This window comes from Stigmatopora argus, chromosome 15, assembly GCF_051989625.1.
Source record: "Stigmatopora argus isolate UIUO_Sarg chromosome 15, RoL_Sarg_1.0, whole genome shotgun sequence".
Lineage (NCBI taxonomy): Eukaryota > Metazoa > Chordata > Actinopteri > Syngnathiformes > Syngnathidae > Stigmatopora > Stigmatopora argus.
The window spans coordinates 291,701-314,412 of record NC_135401.1 but is presented as its reverse complement, the minus strand read 5'-3'; the positions used below and the strand labels follow the sequence as shown (position 1 = coordinate 314,412).

Here is a 22,712-nt window from a genome sequence, read left to right as displayed (position 1 = left end):
GCAACCAATAAATGGCATAAATAAATAAAACAAATGTATATTTTTTGGAACCTTACAGTGTGCCACCTCACACCTTAGGGGGCGTCAAGAAAAAGAATCCTAAACCATTTCAAATTCAATAAGAATCTGAATTGAAATTCCGACGTGATGTATGAAAACACCTGAGAAACGAAGAAAAAGGTTTTTTCAAATGATCTCCTCCATGTCAATGTCAGTTTAAATTAAAGTGCACTTGTTTATGCTGCTCCAAGACGGCCATCTTTCACCATGGCGGTCGACCCGTTAAACACGGCCTTCCACCGCGCCTTTTGGCCTCGCCGGCCGAGCGGCTGACGTGGCTCCATCGTGGTCGTCACGGCAACGGCGATGACGTCACGGGCGAGGGGGAACACCGCATCCCCGTGGCCGCTTCCCGTTATTAAAGTGACATCGCCTCGTCCTCGCTCGGCAAAAGTAAAGCGGAGCAGCACGCCGGGGACGAAAAAGGCCTTTTTATAGAGCGGCTACGGCTACGGCGGGCGGGCGGGCAAGAAGAGGCGCTCTGTTTTTGCCCGCAAATGGCTGAACAGCTGATGCGGGGAGGCAGCGACGGAGCCCCAGGCTTCTTCTCTTAGAAATTCAAAGGGAGGAGGACCAGGAGGAGGCGCGTGGAGCTAGAACTAGCGTCTCTACACCAGGCTTCATAGCCAGCATGTCCGTAAGCAAGAGTGTCAGCTCTGCGCATCAGGCTCCGCCGAGAAGGACGACGCTACGAGAAGGTGAGACCAAACGAGGAGGATTTCCACCTGTGCGTTCAGTAGGAACAAAACAAAAAAACAAGTCTGTATGACTGCGTTAGCGTTGGCTCGAGGCTTTTCTTGCTCTTTACTGACGCTCCATCACGGGAGCTTTCCTGCGTCATGACACGGACGGAAAGTCAACCTGACAGACGCTAAACCATTGGCGTTTTCACCCGTCAGCTACTGTACGGACTGAAAAACGTGGTTAGGAACGGGTTTGGGTCCTGATTTAAGGCTAGGGTTTGTTCCTGGCGTGAAGGGGCAATTAGCTTTCTGGTTAGACCATTGATTTGGTTCAGGGGTCGCCAACTCCGCTCCTCCAGGGATCAACTCATCCGAAACTTGTCCAGAAGGCCGATCCCAAACCCGATGATTGGTTACAGTTGGCCCGGATGTGGAAATCGGACTGGATGACAGTTGGTGATTGGTTCAAGTTAGCTAAGAATAAGTCATAAATGTCAGAGGACACTTTTGTGCACTAGCGACAAGATTCAGTTGAATGTTTCTTTCAAAGCCCGATTTAGGGCTCAGCATAAAATGAGGATTTATGGCTCTAATTGAAACGACTCTTTCCATTTTGCCCCGGCGTCACTTCTGATTTGGAGGAATAACCACCATTTTAGTTTTAAGGCTGGAGCCCTGCTTTGGAAAAAAAGCCAAGGAAAATACTAATAAGCAAAACGTACTGTATTTAAAGATTGTCTTTGTGTCTGTTGTAGCGGGGAGTGGAACAAACGTGGACGAGAGGCTCAAGGCGGCCCGGGAAAGGAGAGAGGAGCAACAGAGATTACTGGGTACGTGGGTGATCGCTCCCAACCAGCCATTACGTAACGTAGTAAGTAGCAGAAAGTGAGTGGCTCCCTTTTCCTCCATCCAGCCTCGCGAGTTCACAACAGATTTGAACGGGAACGGCGGGCCAAGCTTCACTATGAGCAGCAGCTCCAGGAGCGCCAGAAGAAACTGCAGGAGCAGAAACTCAAAGAAGATCGCAGGCGTGCCGCCGTGGAGGAGAAAAGACGGCGCTATCTCAAGGAGGAGAAAGTCAGTTCTTGCCACCCACACCAAAACAAACGCTTACACAAACACCACACGGGGTTGACCTTCCGTTTCTCCACGCCGCAAGGAACGAAATGAATCGGCCGTGCGGCGAAGCGAGGAGAAGGGTCAGAGAGTCCAACAGAAATGCGGCCAAAACCTGAGCGCCAGGAAGCCCACCACCAAAAACGGTAACGCCGCGATGTCGCGCCTGCCTTGTCAAAAACTCTCCATTCTGAAATGGCGCTTGACTTTTCTCTCTGGCCACGAGTAATCTTTAACTCCACGCGGCTCCGCCCACGCATTAGCTCCACGTCACGTAGCCCTCAGCCCGTGGGAGAGGAACCTGGTGAGTCGTCTACTAACCCCCACCAGCTCTTTTTTGGCCCGGAGCAAGAACGCCGCTGATCCGTCGGGAGAAGAAGGTACTGACTGATCCTAGCTGAAGGCCACAGTCCATCGTAGGAACGGCTAACTAACTTCTTCTGCGCTCTTTGACCATTAACGCTTTTCTTCTCTCCTTCTCCTCATTCGCATTCCCATTCTGTCCACTCTTCTTCATTTTAACATTCCCCACGCCAATGGCGACGGACGGCGGCTCAGTTGTTTATATTTGTCGCCGTGCAGTTTCCTTTTACTCCACGAGCAGCGGCGGCCCGACCGGCAAGCCGCAGTTGGCACGAGACCACAGAGCCGACGTCCAGAAGCCCCAAATCAAGAAAGCACAGGTTCCTAGAGCCCAGACACTCCAGACTCAGAAGACCCCGAGCCACCGACCTGCAGTCCAGAGACTGGAGAACCAGAGAGCTCAAGTGCAAAGGCCCCAGAAACCACAGACCCACGGAGCTCCGGTCCAGAGACTGGAGAACCAGAAAGCCCAAGTCCAGAAAACGCAGATCAAGAAAACCCAGAACAGGAGACCTCAGAGTCAGAGACCACAACCACCACATTTGAGTCCCAGCCTCACCCAAAGCAGAAGCGCCAACAATGTCAAGGTAAAACTAGGTCATACAAACTAAAGGATTTCATAAATATAAGCAGGAAATAGACAAACAGACACAAACAAAGTGTGTCCTAACTTTGGTCAAAACAAATCAATACTTTTGATCCCTTTTTTTGGGATAGCCCAATGCGAAAACGCCATACAACGCCAACAGGAAGACCCCCGACGTAGGTCCAGATGAGCGCTCGCCTCTGAAGAACAAAATCTCCACTAAAATGAGCAGAACGCCGTCGCCACCCGAACGGTAGGTGACAACAAATGGCGTGATGCAACGGCAACAGCAGCCAACCTGAGTGCGCGCCATTCAAAGTTCTGAAAATAAAATGAGCCGAATGAAGAAGAAAATGACACGGTCACATTATTTTTTTTCCTCCGCACGAAAGAGTTGAGAGAAGATCGAGCCGTCGCCATTCCATCCCTCTTCAACTGGAGCTGGAGTCCGTTCCCGAGGAAGACGTTCCCATTTGTAGCCCGGCCCTGTCGTCCGGCAACTCCAGGCCCGTCTTTGAAGACAAAATGGAGGACTCGCCCGAGGCTCCGCCTTCGGAGACAGAAATTGAAAGCAGAACTGCAGGAGACGGCAGTGAGTACGCTGGAGTAGCATCAAATCATTCTTTTTTCTCTCTCTCCTCGGATGGAACATGATGGCGGTCGTTTTGTTTTTCCCAGGTCCCTCTACCATGCTTTGGCCGCCACCCGAAGGCCCGCCCACGCCCTCCGGTGGCACCACCGACCCAGAAGAGGCCTCTCACTCCTTGGCCGAAAGAAGGCGAGAAGCCAGACTGCTCAGGGAGATGGAAGAGCAAAAGAGCTTGGAGGCCGCCGAAGCCCAAAGGTGAGCGGCGCCCAACCGACCCCTTGCCCGGCCGGACCCACAAGATTCATCACCCGTCCCGTCCGGGTCCGACGTCCAGGCGATGCCACGAGGCGCTGGAGCGCCACAGGGCCGAGGAGCGAGCTCGGCAGCAGGCCCGAGCCCAACTCCTGATCGCGGAAAAGCAACGACGTGAGCAAGAGGAGAAAAAGAAGGCGGAGGAGGAGCGGGCTCAGGCCTTGCAGGAGGCAGCTCTTCTGCACAAGCAGGTAAGTAGCACCAACCTGGCTCACCTCCCTGAAGACCCCTTCGCCCTAATCTTCCAACGTAGAACAGCAAGCCCATTCAGGGGACCTCTTGTATCTCTAACACTTGACTCTAAGTCAGTGCAATGGGAGTCTTGTGCTTGAGGGCCACGACTCGCTGTTTTGGATCACAGGGACCAGTCAAGTCAGATTTTTAGTATTACAGACTTGCTAAGAACGCTGGTCTCTTAAGCAACTCCACAAAGGGGCGAGCATGACCTAGCAAAGACAGTTTGACCAATGAGGTTTCTGCTGGAACGATGGAGCAATCCATAGATGACACTTGTAGGATACCAGATTGGGGAAAAGATCTCCCATAATATGTTGGAATGAAAATCTACAACAGCCCTTTGTGGGCCACACAAATGTGCCGTTTGCTGTATGCTAATTAACATTATCTCAAGTTCCATGAACCTCCATATATCACACTATATCAGCCTCATTTAAAATGCAGAGGTAGCCACCTTTTTTTATTTTAGTTGCCGTTCATACAGGCAGTGTGAGAAACAAGAAAAACTATTCAAATATGATTGAACAAGATTTAACGTGACTTGTTTCACCCCAAAAAACGACGACTTGCATGAAACGTGTGGCGACCCGAGTTAACGGACTTGGATATGTTTTGCACTAACCTGTGATTTGAGCTCGAAGGTTAAGACCGGAGAGTTTCTGGTGTCTGGGATACGTCGTCACTAAACTTTCCACCGCACCGTGACGGTTGTAGAGGGAGGAGGAACAAGCCAGAGAACGGGAGAAAGCAGCCCAGGTGCAGAAGGAACGAGAGCTGTCTGCGCAGAAAGAAGAAGCCGAACGCCAAGTCAGGAAAAGGGTGGGTGGCAAATGGTTAAAAAGCACAAACGCATTAAATGACGCTGCACAATCATTTCATACGGATGCAAAAAGCACGAATCCCATGGTGAAAGGCTCTCTTCAACAGCTGTTGGTTTAGTTCACCCCTCTGTGCAGTACTTGAGCCTGCCATCCTTTAATATTTCAAAAAAATTCCAAGCTACGACTGTAAACACGGGAGCCTTCTGACTTGAAAACGAGGATTTCTTTTTTTTTTGTTTTTTTACGTAACGTCAGCATGGCAACTCAATGCTCTTTTGCCCCCGCAGCGACTGGAGGAGATCATGCGGCGGACCAGGAGAACAGTTTCTCCTGACATGGTAGGCTCGCCCAACAGAGTCTTGTGACAGACAACATTGCAAGTCTTTGTCTCCAACTACCTCTTCTCTTTGACTCCCGACCGCAGAAATCAGCGACGGTGAGCATCTTACCCAACGAGAACACTGAGCCTCCTGTGCGGGATGCCGTCAGGCCGCCGGGTTCGAGGCCCTCGCAGACGATGGCGGACGACAAAGGCACCACCCACGATGACATGCTGCCTGTCGTGGCCTTCAAAGAGCGCAGGTCTCTTCGAACTCTCAGCGGCTTGGAAGACATTCAAACACACCAACGAGCAGGTGAGCTCATGTGAAAACCAAAACATTTCTTGTAAGCCCTGTAATAACTTTTTATCTAAACCAAGGCTAATCCAAGTCCTTGAGTCCTCATTTATGGCTGACGTTTTTTATCTCCCCTTCTCCATCTCCAGAAGTCATCTGAGCTGCAATGTCTCCGTCAAGCCCACGGAAGGCAGTATCTTACCGTGAGGACCAAGATTAACAGCCATCCTCTTTAATGAGCCATTTTAAGGAAAATATCTTAATAGTTTCGATTCAACAAAGCAACTTTATCAATTAGTCACAGCTTTCTCTTCCCAGATTTCACATAACAATCATAGATAGTACAGTCATCTCTTGTGCACGTACAATCACAATCTTATCCTTGATATTTGTTGCTATTGAAGTGCTTTTTGTGCCGTTAGCATTCAAACCTGTTGTAGTGCTAATATAAACACACATTTAAAAGCTGCTAGAGAAACTTCAAGTGATTCCCAAAGACTTTTGAAAGGGTTAGACTTTTGAAAGTGTTAAATAATACATGTATCTTGGCACAAATAGCGGTGGCTTTACTTATTAATAATCAGAATAATATGCAATCTTTCTTTACTAATAGCCTAAAAACTAACCAACGGTGAATGGTGTTAAGTTTTTGTAATGTTTAGCATAAAGGTATTATTTATTTAAGGCTGACTGTAAAGTCAAACAAGTTTGCTGAAAGAAATCCCTTTCTATATTGTATCTCATATGATATTACTACCACTGCTTTACCATTGTTGAATCTTCAAATCAATAAAATATGCAAAGTCATCATTCATGACCCACCGAACGATATGAACAGTCTCGTGCAATAGCTTTTTCTCAACAAATGTGAAGTAAACTGGTAAAAAAAAACATAATTTTTAGCACAGTTACCTTTTTATTTTTGTAGCCACTTTCATGAGTTAACTTTGAAACTTTGAAAGCAAATCACTTCTCAAACGCGTACTACTGCTAGCAAACTATTAGCATCACGGAATTCGCGCTGGCACAATTAGCTTGTGTTAAACTGTGGTTGCAGTTCTTGTCCCGCTGGGGGCAGTCGTACAAAGAAGAGGACGTGAGCGAAGAAGAAAGCAGCCATGTCAACGCCGGATTGTTTTGCTTCTCTGGTCGCGCCACTTTTCTGCGAATAAACCAAACGGAGACCAGGAAAAGTACCGGAAAGCTACGCTGACGAAATGTTTACCAAGAGTCGCCGAAGTGTTTGTAGGTGGAATAAGCGGAACGCCCTTGAGGTCTGCTGAAATAACATGCTTCCTAAACATTCGCGTTACAGGCAAGGTGCAGTGATTGATTCCCAATGAACCCCAGAATGACTTACTCCGTTGGTACGGACCGCTACACACACACACTTGCCCGACGCGTCTTGTTCTAGTTCGTTAGCTTAGTATAAATGGTAAATATTTGACCGGAAGTCGTCTGGGCCAAATGGTAAATATTTGACCGGAAGTCGTCTGGGTCAGCGTTCACCTGGGGGTCGTTTGAGCGCCAAAAGTGGCTAGCTTTTGACGTACGACCCCGTCCCCACCTCTCTGCGAAGGCTAGCACGCTAACATAGCGAGCTAAATGACAGTCCACGGTGATGCCTACAGGTAAGATATTTCTTTTCTAGCAGGGTTAACATAAAATATTGGGATTCTCTCCCCCGCAGTCTAACAGGGGCGTACTTAATATGGTACATGTTCTCGTTACACACTTTTCAAAAGCGTTGACACTCCAAAAGTATATCCAAGCAACAATGTTTACATGTTATTTGACCTATGAACCATTTGGGTTCTCAAGAAAAGAGTTTGAATCGCTCTTATACAGATATTAACCCTCACTTGTTTGAATATATAGTGTCAGTCAAAAATAGAGTGTCAGTCAAAAAGATGTTGTGAGGGCAATGGGATGCTGGCTGTAATATTGTTGACCTAGAAATGGACGTGGGAATTCGATATGCTCAATTGACCGTTTCCCATACACCTATTAATGTGTCAGCTGAATGTAATTTGATGTCGAATACATGGACTAGGCTGTCTTGGCAAGTAGTTGTTGACCTCTTTGTGTGCTGAATTTACATTAAAGGTGAGAGTACCTGGAAAAAAACCCAGGATGGATCAGGCAAGACGTCTGATAGGCCGAATAAGGACAAGTTGAAGAAAAAAAACACTCAACGTAAAGATAGCTCTGAGGTAAGTAAGTCATTTGTCTGCTTTTTTTTCTTGTCATGACTGCTTGCTGTACAAAAAAAGTCCAAATATCTTTTCAGCTCCAGACTCTAAAGCAACGCCGTCTGAAGAAAGAAGCCGGGACCGACGATGATGACGCCGCACGTCGTCCGGAACTCGGGGAATCTGCTGCAAAAATTGATAACGGAGCACACCAAGAGGAGGCTCCGGCTCCGGCGTTCAAGTCCCAGAGAAAGCTTCCCAGCCGGCCTCTGCCCGGAGAAAGCGTCGGCTCGGATGCGAGACGCGGGAGCAAGAAGAAGGCAAAACGGAAAGAGGACGACGATGACAAGGATGGCGATGAGGTCGACCAGGACGGCGACGAGCTGCTACAGGAGTACCAGCAGCAGATGGCGCCAGATGAAGAGTCACCAGCCAGTGAGGATTTAGGGAGGAATAAAGCTGAAAATCGGAAATCCGCCACAGCGGATTCAGATATCGGGTACATTTTTTCTTGTTTTAAGCTCGATTAAAGTTGATCTCCCGATATTTCCCACGGATGTGATGAATTGTTCTTCTCCCAATCAGTTACGGTGATCAGAATAACGCTGTGGAAAATGGCACTCAGGAGGGGAAGAAGAAAAAGAAGAAAAAGTCAAGTAAATGTATGTCATAATACATTTTATTACAGCTAACACTGGGTATGTTGTGAAAACAATGGGAATTTATTTTTTCAATTAATTTTAGCTGGGCATAAAAAAAAGATATATGGATATATATTGCCATCAATGGTACTAAAATAGGATTTTCAATTTTTTTTTTACTGCAAGCCCTTGCCTAAAATTGTGTTCCTGATATTTTTGGCCAGCGGCAGAATGGAGCAACGCAGCGGCGAAGAAGCCGGTCGATAGCGATGAAAACGATGGCCTGGTGCTGGGGGTGTACGTGCATCGAACGGACGGCCTCAAGACGGACGTGCGCATCTCCCATCCCATGGTGAAGGTCCACGTGGTGGATGACCTGACGGGACAGTACGTTAAGAAAAGAGACAGGTGAGAAGCGCTCGCGTCCCACGAAGGAGCCCATGTACGGCCCGCGAGCTCGTATGTTTGCGCCGCAGCCATCGTCCCGTGTCGTCTTTTTACGAGCAAGACAACGTGGAGCACATACTGCCCATCATGACCCAGCCCTTCGACTTCAAGAAGAACAAATCGGTCATCCCCGAGTGGAAGGAGCAGATCATCTTCAACGAGCCCTTCTCCCACTTTGTCGGGCGGGAACCCGATAGCCCTAAAGTTATTCTTTATTTTGAGGTGAGCCACTTACACAATGCTCCCAAGTGCGCTTTTTTAGTCGATAATCGAGTGCCTTTTTAAAAAAAATTGTATTCCTTGATCAAAGATCCTGGACTTTCTAACCATGGAGGAGGCCAAAGCCAACCTTGACGGCGCCGTACACGAGCGAGGATTCCGAAAAATTGCATGGGCCTTCCTAAAGGTATTTTTTTTAGACCGGAATACCCAGAGAAAACCCACGCATTGGGAGGCTGAAAGTGTATTTGTATTTTTGTCACTTTTAGCCAGTTGGTGCCAACGGCGTGCTGAACACCGGCAGCAAAGTCCGCCTGCAGCTCTTTGTCGCCCCCACGTGGGCTAAGAGAAAGCCCCGCACCATCGAGGTGGTGGAGTGGTGGCGACATTACCCCCGGGTCAAATATGCATCCACCCTCTACGTCACCGTCAAAGGCATCAAGCTACCTCAGCATGTAAGTAAGAGCAAATAAGTCGCTGGGTATGTTTTTAGAGCTAAATATAATCATTTCTGGAAAAGACTCGACGGCGAGCCTAGCATGCCACTAAGATGAAAATCCTGGCTGGTTTTTGGAAAAATAGAATCAAGGCGTGGAAAGATGCCAACACCTAAGTAGATGACTGTCTTACCACATGTTGTCATTGTTACGAAATCTATTCAGGTGGACCCAAGCATTCGTTCCATGATGGCGCTGCAGGAGGAGCGAGGGAGCACGTCCTATGGCCAGCTACAGGACGACGTCAACGTGACGGCCACGGCCATCGCCAAAGACAAGGGCGTTCCTGAGTTGACGTGGAGCAGGATTCCTGGCCAGGTTCATGTCAAGCATTTTATCACCGTGCTGCCCTAAACCTTTTTTTTTGTTTACTTTGCCTATATTGATAGTTCAATCACGTCTATTATTGATTGGGAAAGCCTAAGTCAAAGTTAAATCAGTTCAAAGAAATGATCCATGACTGCAAAGCATTTTGGGGCTTGGAGTATTGATCTGGTGGCTTTCTTGAAAGGTGTGTCGGATTCCCAACAAGCCCATGCTGGTGTTCCGCGGAGGTCAGATGGGCTGCTTGACCTTGCTCTTCTCCCACGCCGGGACGCTTCTGGCCGCGGCGTGTGCCGACAGAGATATGTTCCCCGTCGTCGGTGAGTTGCGCCTTTTGGTGTAAATTTAGACCGCTTTTTGTCAGCGCTTCCACAAAAGTGTCCTTTCTCTTCCAGTCTTTGAGATTCCCTCTGGGAAAGCTTTAGCCGCTTTCAGCGGTCATCTCAAAGTTGTCTACGAACTCTGCTGGTCTGCGGACGACAGGCGTCTTTTGTCCGTCTCTTCCGATGGAACCGTCAGGTCAGATGTTCATGCTTTACTTTCAACTCCGCCTTTGCTTTATTAGCCCATTTTTGCAGGGAGTGGGATGTGGAACAGTTCCTCCCCACCGCCCGGAAGGTCCTGCCGCACCCCTCCTTTGTGTACTCGGCCCGATACCACCCGGCGGCCGAGCACCTGGTGGTCAGCGGCGGCTACGACCGCGTGGTCCGAGCGTGGCGACTCGACGTGGACGACTTCAACGGCCTCCTCCTGCGCGAATTCGAGGCTCACGCCGGCTTTGTCAACAGCATTTGCTTCGACGCAGACGGTACGGCCGATCGGACGACCGCGCCGGCCACCGGATGGCTTCGAGCCTCACCCCGAACGATGCCGATGTCCGTCAGGTCGCAGGATGTTCTCGGCGGACAACGGCGGAACCATCGTTTCGTGGAATACCTCGCTGAGCGACGACGAGCAACAGCCTTGGCGTCACTGGTCTGTGGAGAAGGTATTGACTTGAGCGAGACGCCGCTTCTGAGATTGAAGGCGCCCTCACACGGGCATGACCGGACGATTCGCCGACGGACGTTTGGCCGAAACTGGATTCGTGCGCTCGCCCTGCCCCCGGATCGTGTGTACAAGTTTTTCAACCTCGGCCCGTGGGCCATATACGGCCCGTTACAGATAACATTCATTTAGGAATAACAAGGGCATGTACTGCCCCCGCTGGACATATTTCTAAATACAAGTACGTACTACAATGTGCTGCCAATGTTTTATAATGAAACTAGAAGTAAAAGTGTGTTCCATGGCATTTTCAGGTATTGTTCTCTAAGCCCTCTAGTCTGTCCAAGGCACTTAGAATTTCACATAAGTCCTCTAGTGTTGTTTTTTTCTCAGTGTCAGTCATCAATCCCCAGCTTTGATAAATTACATTGCGTGTCCAAATGGCTACTACTTTAAACGCAAGGATAAAATAACAAATATCAAACATTGGCAGCACATTGTAGTACGTACTTGTATTTAGAAATATGTCCAGCGGGGGGCAGTACATGCCCTTGTTATTCCTAAATGAATGTTATCTGTAACGGTCCGTATACGATCCCCGCGGCCGGGGCGAGCGCGCGAATCTCGTTTCGGCGAAACGTCCGTTCGGCGAACTGTCCCTCGGCCGAACGTCTGTCGGCGAAACGTCCGAGTACCTCACACGGGTGGCGTGTCATCCTTCCTTCCCCTGGCAGGTGCACGCCGAGGCGGACCTCAAGGGGGTGCCCATCAACATGCTGCAGGTGCATCCCAACGGTCGCTGCCTCCTCATTCACGCCAAAGACGATGTCCTCAGGACTTTGGATCTGAGAATGTAAGGTCACATTTTCAGTCAAAATGGATCGAATGTCGACGCTCATTAACCGTCACTGGCCGTGAATTCTTTCATTTATTATGATTTGACCTTTTTAAATGGCAAAAACACGAAATAAGTCACATTTTGCCACCCGTTGATGTACCGGATGGTTGTATTGGATGCATTTTTACCGAGTTGCCGCTTTGTTTGATCTCAGAATGACAATGATCAAGTACACGGGGGCCACCAATCAAAGAGAGAGGATCTGCAGCACCTTCACCCCGTGCGGCAACTTCATCTTCTCCGGCAGCGAGGACGGAATGGCGTACGTTTGGAACACGGAAAGCGGCGAGCAGGTGGCCGTGTACTCGGAGCTCAGCTACTCCTCGCCCTTGTGCGCCGTGGCCTTCCACCCTCACGAGAACATGGTGGCCTTCTGCGCCTTTGGGGACAGTCAGCCCGTGCACGTCTACTTGCATGACCGGAAAGGTACGACCGCCACGGCCTCTGCGCCCCGAAGATTTTTTTCAAATGCCATTTATTATTCTTTTTTTAAATATAACTCCAGCAGACTATAAGCAATTCTTTCTTCTTGATTGACAGCGTCTCAGCTGGAATCGCGCAAAACCAAGGAGCCGAGGTCCGAGTCAATCACCCCCGACGTGCTTTACACGCCGGCGTTATTCTCCACGGAGCAGTTGAGCCAAGCCACCAGGCAGACGTTAAAAATGCAGCGAGTCAAAGAGCAAATGGATTCTGTCCTTGTAAATATATGCAGTATAACCTCCTAGCCAGCCTCCCATATTGATATTTTCACTTCTTTTTTTTTTGCAGGAACCACATGGCAGACCTTCATCTTTTGAGCCAGGTCAGGTACCATTCTTTTTATTATTTAAGAAAGTAAACCTTGATGGTGAAAACAATTTGATTTTCTTCATTACTGTTTTTTTTTTCATATGAAATCCCAATATGTTTCAATTATTTTCATGGTTCCCTTGTTCCAAAAAGATACAGAAACCTTTTTTTATTTGCAGGGGAAAAAAAAGACCTTTTCTCATTTTTTTTCCTTTTCTCTTTTTGTTGTAACAGGAAGGAGCCTGTTTTCAGACATCAGCACCGTAAGGATTGTCATTCTTACTACAAAAATCAGGATGAACATTTGTATTCTTTTAACCGCATGATTTCAATAGCTTGCTATGGTGTCTGAGGGAAACCATCATTCTATATAGCTGGATCATCAGAGTTAAATGGCACATATTACAGATACTACTTGTCCTTAAATTACATTGTAGACATTTTTTGATATCATTTTTGTGTTGGATCTCCTCAAATGTGACTGTGATAGCTTAGTATAAGAGACACTTTTTCTAGGAAAGTCATTTTATCCTCTTGTTCTATTCTCAGACAAGATCCAACGCTTCGCTTCCTCCTCTGTTGGGCGGCGTCAGCGCACTCGGGCTACTGCATCGAAAAGGGACGTCGTCTCACAGGCTTCACACGGTCAGGATCATCTTAATTGACTTCATTTCAAGTACAATTGGCCGCTAAACGTTAGCCTTTTCAAACTTGGAAGAGGACAATCACTACTCTCCTATTTGCTGATTTGATCAGTGCAGCGGTCCGTGCATTTCCTAGTGACGCCTTCAGCAAAAACTATTTTATGGCTATAAAACCTCTACTGCTGCTACAGCTGCGACACATAAAAAATAATCAATAAATCAATGCTCACAAATGGGGTAAAATCCACTTCCTAGCAGCATTTAATGATTAAATACAAATACTGGAGCTTTTCAGACCTTACAACCGGGCCAGGGGGGTGATTTTCCCGGGAAAAGACCGCGATGAACGTCAATGGCGTACCGGCAAACATTGGCCGGAAATGGGGTATCCAGCCCAAAACAGCAATATAATAAGTATTCATGGACAAAATATAATTAACATCAGTCTGTGATTCAGATATTTCTTAGGCCAGCAGAGAAGGCCTTGAAGGCCCTGACGGCACACCACTGGATTTGATTACATTAGTCACTTTTACCTAACATATGTCCATTAAGTAACATGCTGACCTTCTTCTATTCATTGAATTTTTCCAAAATGTGTCATTCACAGCCTCTTTCTAACAACGACCCCACTCAACCCGTGGTAAGCTCAGGCAGCAGCAATGACTTTGAACGTCGCTCTATCGCCCCGTAACGCTCACCCTCATCTCAGGTGGTGACGCTGTACGACTACAAAGCCGACCGCTCGGACGAGTTGACGCTGAGGCGCGGCGACGTCGTCCGCGTACTGTACAAGGACAACGATAACTGGTGGTACGGGAGCCGGGCGGACGGACAGCAGGGCTATTTTCCCGTCGCCTACGTTGAAGTTCAAGGTACGTGCGGGGCGCTTCGGCTTGTCGTCCACTTCCGACCTGAGCCGTCGCTCAATCTTCTCACGCATTCGCAGGAGACTCGGCCGAGGAGGCCCCGCTGGCCGCTGCGGAAGTGGAGAGGTCGACGCCCACCAGGGTGAGTTGAACAAACGCAAAAGCAATCTTGAAATCATTTGGGTGAACGCTCCCCTCCCCCACCAAAACACGGACTCAGAGTGGAGTCTAATTGATTGCCATAGCGCAGGGGTGGGCAAACTTTTTGACTTGCGGGCCAGAATGGATACTAAAATTTGACTGAGGGGCCGGGCCAGGAGCATTTGGACACGCAATGTCATTTATCAAACCTGGGGATTGAAATATAAGAAAAAAGACACAATTGAAGGTGAAAATGTATTTTCAAATTTACTTTCAACATTAAGAACATATTATTATTCAACGAAAGAAAGCAGTCTTTAAATTGAGAGTGATGAGCGGCATGTTAATTAAGCTACTGTACTGCTGCTGTGCGTACATGTGCAAGTTGCTATTTTTAACAGTAGAGAAACTCACATTTCAGTGGGAACTGAATGAGGTCATTGATTTTTACTATAATTTGGACAACGTCGGCGGGCCGGATTAAAAAGCCTAATGGGCCGTATATAGCCCGCGGGCCGTAGTTTGCCCATGTATGCCATAGTGCCAAATCCTGTCCAAACTGTCTTCATAAACACACCATTGACCTTTCCAAATGACTTTTCCCATCCTTGTGGGTAAAAAAAATATCTGTTTAGGTCAGGTGCACCTAATTGTCCCATAATACTGCAGTTCAAGGTATTTTTATAAATAAGATGAGTCATTATATAAAAAATGAGTAACACGGGAATCATACATTTAAATAAATAAATAAATAGAATAATTATTAACGATGCCAGAAGCTTTATCCACCGAAACATCGTCGGTCATTTAAAAAAATATTTAAAAAATAAAAAAGACCGAGGGAGTGTGATTTATCATGTTTTTTTTGTGCAATTCCCAGATTTCCACCGCAATGACTCCTTCTGGGGAACTCCGCTTTCTCTCCGAGCCGGCTCTAACGGACACGGAGCCAGAATTGACCGAGGCCAAGTAAGAATAAGCAGTACTCTTTCTAACCACAGGGGTGGGAAAAGTGTTCCTGGATGGCTGCTGTGGGTGCAGCTTTCCAACAGACACAGAGTTGAACCACAACGGGGGTTGGGCTCAAACCACAAGCACCTGATAGCAATCTACTGATTGCACTTGCAGGACACTAGTATTGTGGAAAGCTTTGCTCTGTCCAGGTTCAAACCAAAGCACCCCACAATCACTTTTACCCTTTTTTTTAGTTTGCCCAGCCCTGTTAAATGAATGCCTAGTTTGCACTTTGATGGCCCACATATGAAATAGGTCAAAAAAAAATCTCAAACTGGCTTTGACAGTTTATATCCTTTTCCAAGCATCCGGCACAGACATAGCTGGCAAAGTTGAATCAACAGGGGTTGGGTTCGGTGTGGGAGGAGGGTGGGGGCAGCTTTTCCTTCCAAGCATCCTGCACCGACCGACCGAGCTCACTGACAAACTTGAAGGAGCGGGGGTTGGCCTGCAAGAGAAGCACCTGACGCCAATCCACTGATTGCACTTGTAGGACACTAGTATTGCAGAAAGTTTCCTCTTTAGAGAGGTTGAAACCAAAACACTCCACAATCACTTTTACCCTTTTTTTTAATTTGCCCAGCCCTGTTAAATAAATGCCTAGTCTTATGGGATGCTACATCTTCCCTCATATGTCCAATGCTTCAATTTCTTTGAGGCTGGCACTTGCTCTCTCTTCAATGGTCAAAAGTTTGCGCTTTGATGGCCCATGTTTGAAATAGATTAAAAAAAAGTATTGAACTGGCTGCTTTGTGTTTTCCAAACCATCCAGCAAAGACATAGGTGACACAAAGTTGAATCAACGGGGGTTGGGCCAACGTGGGTGTGGACTCGGGAGGGAGCAGCTTTTCCTTCCAAGCATCCTGCACCGACCGAGCTCACTGACAAAGTTGAAGGAGCGGGGGTTGGCCTGCAAGAGAAGCACCTGACGCCAATCTACTGATTGCACTCACAGGACACTAGTATTGTGGAAAGCTTTGCTCTGTCCAGGTTGAAACCAAAGCACTCACTTTTGGTCTTTATTATAGTTTGCCCAGCCCTGTTGAATAAATGCCTAGTCTTATGGGAGGGACGCTACGTCTTCCTTCATATGTCCAATGCTTCAATTTCTTTGAGGCACTCACTCACTCATCAATGGTCAAAAGTTTGCACTTTAATGGCCCATGTTTGAAATAGTCAGATAGTCAATAGGTCCAAAAAAAGTCTTGAACTGGCTGCTTTTCCTTTTCCAAGCATCCGGCACAGACATAGCTGGCAAAGTTGAATCAACGGGGGTTGGGTTCGGTGTGGGTGGGGAGAGAGCAGCTTTTCGCTCAAACTATCCTGCACCGACCGAGCTGACTGACAAAGTTGAAGGAGTGGGGGTTGGCCTGCAAGAGAAGCAGCTGACGCCAATCCACTGATTGCACTTGTGGGACACTAGTATTGCAGAAAGTTTCCTCTTTAGAGAGGTTGAAACCAAAGCACCACACAATCACTTCTACCCTTTTTTTAGTTTGCCCAGCCCTGTTAAATAAATGCCTAGTCTTATGGGATGCTACATCTTCCCTCATATGTCTAATGCTTCATTTTTTATTTTTTTGCATCCCATTTCCTTTACAACATCTTTTTGACTGCAGGGGATGTGCTGAAATGAGACACACCTGACAGCAATGCACTGATTGCGCTTGTAGGACAGTAGTATTGTGGAACGCTTTTGTTCTTTCGAGGTTGAAAGCAAAGCACCAGCACCCACTCGAACACCAATGTAACCTTTAACAGAGCAAATGGCTGTTTTTGCCTATTAAAAAAAATAATGAACCACATCAAGAAGGACACATGATGTCTACCAACGTGGTTAACTAATATATTTTTTTCCATTGTGACTCAGAGGGGAGACAACAGTTGTTTGCCACTAATAGTAACGCTGACTTAAATGAGTGTCCTGCAAAAGGTTCGATTAATACAGTGATGAATCCATCTTTCCTTTTGCCGCAGATTAAAAAAGAGAAAGAAAGTGAAAAAGAATACGAAAAAGCCATCTCCGGGTCAAGCCACGTTTTCCGACCCGGACGCCGGGAGCGACCGGGCCGAGGGAGCGCTCCGCCCCAATAGCCGCCGCCCCCTCCCGAAAAGGCCCACGGCGCAACTTGACTTATGATGGTACACTTTTTTTTTTTTTGGCTTGGTTTATTCAAAAGACAATCACTTTTTTACTATTTCTATTTTTAAAACATTTAGTTTATTTATGACCAGGTATGAATGTGTATAATTATCATGTAACTTCCAAAGTGGAAATTCTGATTTCAAAACAGTAAGTACCGTATTTATGGCAACAGACATTTCATCATGAAAATCATGTTTTAAGGTATGTTAAGGAATTGTAACACACCAAAACACTTTTTGTAATCTACCTATACCACTTGGTCATGTCACTTTGTCGTCTGACTTATAGTCTGCAAAATATGCTAGGTTTTATATGCAGTATTAAACTTTTTACCTGTATTGGCCTATCACTTGTCATCTTTTACAGGCAGTACTTGTGTGTTTAAAAATCCAATCTTTTTTTATACACATACATGAGAAGTCAAAGGAATCAGGCTTACTCTTTCCCATTTACATATGTACACATTTTATTTGGAAAAAAGAAAAAATCCCAGATGTATCACCTCTGAATGATGACTTACTCATAATTTAAATAATGGTTGTCCAGAGGAATAGAGATCAATCAGAAGTGTGGCTTGTAGTGTTGATAGAAAATATATGACTCAAGTATTTAACAAGGATTTGATTCATCACGCAGGAGCGGTACGCTTTCCTCAGTTTGATGCCTCTTCTCTGGAAGCCTGAAAAAAATGAAATTGTTAATACAAGATCTTTTTCATAAAAGTAATCATTTCAGTGGCATTTTCCCCCCCTCGTAGAAGGCAACGTTTTACAGTTAGAGAACACAAACTGCGATAGGTTTCATTTTTGTGCTCCTCCCTTACTTCACTTGAAGCAATCATTTCAGCACTTCAAATGACAGTTTAACTCAATCTAATGTCGCTCACGTGGGGGAGGTTGGTTTACCTTTGCGGCGTTGACTGACGGGAGACGTAATAGAGCGCCAGCAGGAAAGCCTGAGGAGCATGTCACAAGGCAAGGCACCATCAACGCACTCATTTTACACCAAAACGGAATGTATCGTATCCCAGGGCTAATCAATCCACCTGTGGGATTCCTCAGGTGACAGAGATCACTTGTATTTGTTGAAAAGGCGACTCAAACCACGCAAGAGAGATTGGCAAACTTACACCGAGGAAGGCCAAGCCTCCCTGAATGGCGGACGCCCACTCGAAGCTCAGACGTTGCGTGAGGAAGCCACCCGCCGTGGGCCCGTAGAACATCCTAAAAAAACGGGAGCAAGCGGCCATTTTTGTTTTGAAACTATTGCGCTGGATCCCGTCGTCGCCGTTGATTTTTTTCCCGGACAGACTCACCCCGCCGACCACACCGCTCCGAACAACCCCGACACCATTCCCAGGGTGCCGAGTCCCTCCTCGTAGCCGCTGTGGCTACACCGGAGAAGGAAGAGAGGAGATCAGAGCGAGGTCTCGCCACTTTGGCGCGGCGGACGCTCCTACTAGGCGCATTTGATGACCTCTGGGAAGATGGGGATGGCGGTCATGGCCAGGGAAAAGCCAATGACTCCCAGCATGACAACCAGCAGCCAAAGGTGTCTGAGAACGTAAAGAGAGTCACACGGCGGTACAATTTGTCCAAAAAGTACACTGAAGGAGAGCGCAAAGGTTATGGAGTGTGATGTTATGACATTGGCTTTCACGGGAACGCGTTTCCCTCATTCCACCACTAAATGAGACCATTGTGGATTTTGCACAAGCCGATTAGCCAGCAGATTTGAATCTTAATGAAGAGCTTGCGGCCCACCGGACAAAGGAAGGCGTGACGCTAGCCAAATGCACTTTTTGAGCCGAGTTAAAGAGAGGGAATTTGAGCAACAATTTTAAATGGTAATTAGCAATAACCTTCCGGGCGACCAAAAGACCGGCGACCAAAAGACCGGCGACCAATCGACCGTGTATCCGTAACTCTCGGTTCATTTTCCACGTAGTCGGCAGCAAAGTACCTTGACAAGTTGAGGAAAGGAACGGGCCCCAGCAACGTGAAGCCGACAGCCGTGGCGACCCCCCCGATCACCATGAACCAGCTCCTCAATGCCTGGAACGTCAAGAGCAACGCTTCAAAAATAAGACTGGCGGCAAATCCCCGTCGGCGCGCTCCCCGTCGGCCCAACTCACGGGATATTTGTCGGTGAAAAAGCCCATGAGCGGAGACCCCAGCGAGTACGGGAAGGACAAACCCAGCATGATCAGACCCACGTAGCCGGTGGACAGTTGGAAGTGCTCCACGGCGTACAGGGACAAGGTGGCGTCCAGGAAGCCCAGACCCGAACTCAGGGTGAAGATGACGTAGCAAAGCAGGATGATTTCAACGTTTTTCAGGAGCTCCAAGAAGGAGCTCTTTGAGGAAGCCGCATCTGACAAACCAGAGGCGCCCGGTTAACCTTTCCTATCGATGGGTTGATCGGATACCGCCAGTCGCCCGTGTTCGATGCCCGACGAGGTGACGCACCGATAGAGGGGAGGATGTAGATGTTGAGCGGTACCATGATCAACAGGAAACAGCCCAGCACCATGAAGGGAACCTCGTATCCAAAGGACTGGTAGAACCAACCCCCTACCGGTGGTCCTAGGATGAGGCCCAGACCTGTAAACACTTCCAAACTTCCCTAGAAGGAACAAGAGATCTCCGCATTTACATGATAACAAACAAGCAGGACCAACGTAGGCTCACCATTTTTTTTTCCTTCCTCCTTCCCGCTGGAAAGTTGGCGCTAACGTGGCTAAATAAATACGTAGCGAGATTTGTCGGCTGGGTGGAGTAAGGTGACGTCAGCGGTTGCTACCGCAAAATTTGGGGGGCAATTCCTAGGTCTGTATCTATCCATTCCAATTAGTGACCGGTGCCACATGCCATTCTTTCCACATGACACTTGGGGACAAGGCACAATGGACAACCGTAGGAACGCCAAATGTTAGCCCATCGGAGATGCCCCGTAAAACGTAAGCCATCAAATCACGCTCCTGAAAAGCTGCCAAATACCGATTTGCGATGGTTGCCAAAAAGTGAGTGCGCTTGTAGAATTGGACCCTTTCCCAAGGCGTCTTGGAAATGCGACGGTAGCACGAGAGCTAGCCATCGTGGCGTCAAAGACAACGCAGACAATGGAGCCTTCACACTCACCAAGACAGTGGCGACGTTGTTTGGGAAGACTTTAGCCGAGAGGGCGAAGGACGAAGTCATGGCGGCGGCGAAGCCCACGGCGTCCACCGACCTCACGATGATACACAAGGCGATGAAAACGGGGCCGGCGGGAACTCGGTCCAGCAACCTGAGAGGGAATCGGTCTTTGTAATCCCACGCTTTGTCAAAATAAATCAGGACAATCCTTTTTTGGGGGAGTAGTAACTATGAATGGCTTATTGAAATCAAATTGTAAAAACCTAGAATGATACGAATGTTTTTTTAAGCAACTTCATTCCTCCTAGATGACAACTACACTGACCAAACGTTCATTTTTCTTGCAGCTTTTTGCCGGAAAAAGATGATTTTTTTTCCTCTGGTCAAATATATACTTTTTACCTTCAAATGGATTTGGTTCAGGAAAAAGAAATGAATGGAAAAAGTGCCCATGGTGAGGATGAGCAATGAAGATAATCATGAAGGAATGACCCATTTAAAACATCCATTCAGTAGGAGACCTTTTTTTTTTTAAATAAAAATGTGACATCACAGCACGATCTAAAAATCAATCCTTCTTTTGGCGTTGATACGAATGGAGTAGATGGAAAAGAAATGATCACCCAAAGAGAATGGTGCAGCCCGACGACACAAAGAGTCCGGTGATGAGCATCATCTTGGCGCCAATTTGCACGATCTGATCGAGAAAACAAACACAAGAAGCATTTCGGGTGCGTACGGCGCCGTAGACGCTTACTAAAATCTAATCGTACGCGTCTCGTGACGATTGGTAGAGGAAAAAAAAGAAATCCAAGATACACTCCACTTACATATCGGCCCAGGATCAAGGAGCCAATCAAATTGCTGACGGCGTAGCAGCCGAAAATGACGCCCACCACCGTCTGGGATGCCCCTTTTTTCTCGGCCTGTGTGGGACACAATCATTCTGTGTGTGTGTGTGTAAAAGAAACCATGTCTTTTTCATCAAGGTTTGACTTTTCCCCTTGTTTATATTAAATGCTACTAACAAGGTGTGAGCACTAGCTAAAAAAAAAGCATGGTGGCTCCATTTGACGAAAAGCGGGTATCTTGACATGACCCTTACTTTGGGCCATGGACGCACATGCACGCCTCCGCGGAAGCCCCAAATGACCCAAGCGACAGGATGATTTAATACTGCGTCCCACGTGTCTTTTGTACTGCCGGGCAAGCACGAGGAGAAAATTAGCCATCTAGAGATCTACTCCACCCACATTTAGAATATGTCAAAGACATCCCGAGTGGGGTCACATGGTTACATTATATTAGTCTTCAAATAATAAGACTTTAAATGTTGAAACTAGCATTTGCTAAAATGGAAAGTGTTTTGAAAGAGAATTTGATCTTGTGTTGTAGAAATACGGAGTGTTCAACGAGGAAAAGAGCCACCATTGGGGTTGTTTGACTTGAGGGGGGCCTGCCTTGCCCTGCCCTGCCCTGCCCTGCCCTGTCCTGTCCTGTCCTATCCTCCCCTCCCCCGTCTATAGTACCTCAATGGGAAAGAAGGGCCCCAGTATGGAGTAGCAGATCATGGAGCTGAAGTTGACAGACGCCATGGATATCAAGGTGAGGGTCTGCTGTTTTGTCAATCTGGTCGGAGCCGCCGCCAACTCCTCTTTATTGGAACAATATTCAAAACAACAACAACAACAACAACACACGTTTAAACATATGACATGTTTTTAGAACACTACCAAAACTCACTTGCTATCATGATGCTAGTATTGGTCAATCATTCTAGACGGGTTTTTCCACTGCAAAATTGCAGCTATTAATCCTAACAATGAAGGCAAGTACGGTAACCGTTTTCCCTTAAACGCCCCCATTGAAACTATGGAGCGATTAGTTTATTTATTTTTTAAAAAACGAGTATTAGTTAGAGGTTGAAGCCCTTTGAATTTATACCTATGATCATTCAAAATGAATCCCCGGCGTGTTTTTTTTTAAATTTAATAACGAGCTGGCACTTGGAAATGTCACTTGTCCAGCATTCCGCCCCCTATTAAAAGGTCCCCAAATGAAACTAAACCCACCTTGTGGCTGAAGGTCCGCTTCAGGTTGCATTTTCCTTTCCTTTCTTTTCCTAGTTTACGATTCCCAGCGTTTTTGTGTCCATGTGATGCGATTGGGAAATCAACCGATCAGAAAGAGAGGAAACTTTGACATGAGCGAGGACGAAAACACGCGCACTTTGACGTTTGCCTGCGTCGCTCTGGTTTCCAGGTCAAGTCAGAAAAGAGCTCCGAGGTCACTTCCGGCAACGCCTTTACACAATAAGAGAAGGACGGATTCAATTGAAAGCGCAATAGACTCGTTACCTTACAGTTGCCATTCATTAATA

At 47.2% G+C, this 22,712-nt stretch overlaps 3 protein-coding genes across 6 annotated transcripts; 2 read left to right on the top strand and 1 right to left on the bottom strand.

Moving 5' to 3' along the window:
- The first annotated feature begins 300 nt into the window (after positions 1-300).
- Positions 301-5,662, top strand: LOC144090076 (uncharacterized). The gene is made up of 14 exons (XM_077621392.1): positions 301-758; positions 1,499-1,573; positions 1,657-1,820; positions 1,903-2,005; positions 2,123-2,239; positions 2,418-2,809; positions 2,940-3,061; positions 3,186-3,400; positions 3,487-3,652; positions 3,732-3,900; positions 4,661-4,765; positions 5,055-5,105; positions 5,192-5,402; positions 5,534-5,662. The coding sequence occupies exons 1-14, from the start codon at positions 692-694 to the stop codon at positions 5,542-5,544; spliced, it is 1,968 nt and encodes a 655-aa protein (XP_077477518.1). The 5' UTR covers positions 301-691; the 3' UTR covers positions 5,545-5,662.
- Positions 5,663-6,480: 818 nt separating this feature from the next.
- ahi1 (Abelson helper integration site 1) lies at positions 6,481-21,953 on the top strand. Of its 3 annotated transcripts, none has more exons than XM_077621047.1 (25): positions 6,481-7,015; positions 7,491-7,597; positions 7,675-8,075; positions 8,162-8,238; positions 8,442-8,625; positions 8,694-8,886; positions 8,975-9,070; positions 9,153-9,338; positions 9,546-9,698; positions 9,892-10,024; positions 10,100-10,223; positions 10,283-10,512; positions 10,589-10,692; positions 11,426-11,544; positions 11,744-12,015; positions 12,130-12,290; positions 12,361-12,394; positions 12,616-12,644; positions 12,931-13,026; positions 13,636-13,668; positions 13,738-13,900; positions 13,975-14,036; positions 14,916-15,004; positions 17,027-17,191; positions 21,728-21,953. In XM_077621047.1, exons 1-24 carry the CDS (start codon positions 7,006-7,008, stop codon positions 17,187-17,189), a joined length of 3,219 nt encoding a protein of 1,072 aa, XP_077477173.1. In that variant the 5' UTR covers positions 6,481-7,005; the 3' UTR covers positions 17,190-17,191; positions 21,728-21,953. The 3 variants fall into 3 exon arrangements, with proteins under 3 accessions (XP_077477173.1, XP_077477172.1, XP_077477174.1); XM_077621048.1 differs by lacking the exon at positions 21,728-21,953 and having other exon boundaries at positions 6,485-6,629; positions 6,700-7,015; positions 17,027-17,533; XM_077621046.1 differs by lacking the exon at positions 21,728-21,953 and having other exon boundaries at positions 17,027-17,533.
- slc18b1 (solute carrier family 18 member B1) lies at positions 17,644-22,628 on the bottom strand. Of its 2 annotated transcripts, none has more exons than XR_013305189.1 (13): positions 22,405-22,628; positions 21,862-21,986; positions 21,163-21,258; positions 20,956-21,029; positions 20,336-20,483; positions 19,664-19,820; positions 19,330-19,568; positions 19,158-19,249; positions 18,655-18,750; positions 18,511-18,585; positions 18,325-18,418; positions 18,101-18,240; positions 17,644-17,874 (listed from the first exon to the last, which is right to left on the bottom strand). XR_013305189.1 is itself a non-coding variant. In XM_077621049.1 (13 exons), exons 1-13 carry the CDS (start codon positions 22,433-22,435, stop codon positions 17,805-17,807), a joined length of 1,347 nt encoding a protein of 448 aa, XP_077477175.1. In that variant the 5' UTR covers positions 22,436-22,628; the 3' UTR covers positions 17,644-17,804. The 2 variants fall into 2 exon arrangements, 1 of the variants encoding a protein (XP_077477175.1); XM_077621049.1 differs by having other exon boundaries at positions 18,101-18,150.
- Between the last annotated feature and the right edge of the window lie 84 nt (positions 22,629-22,712).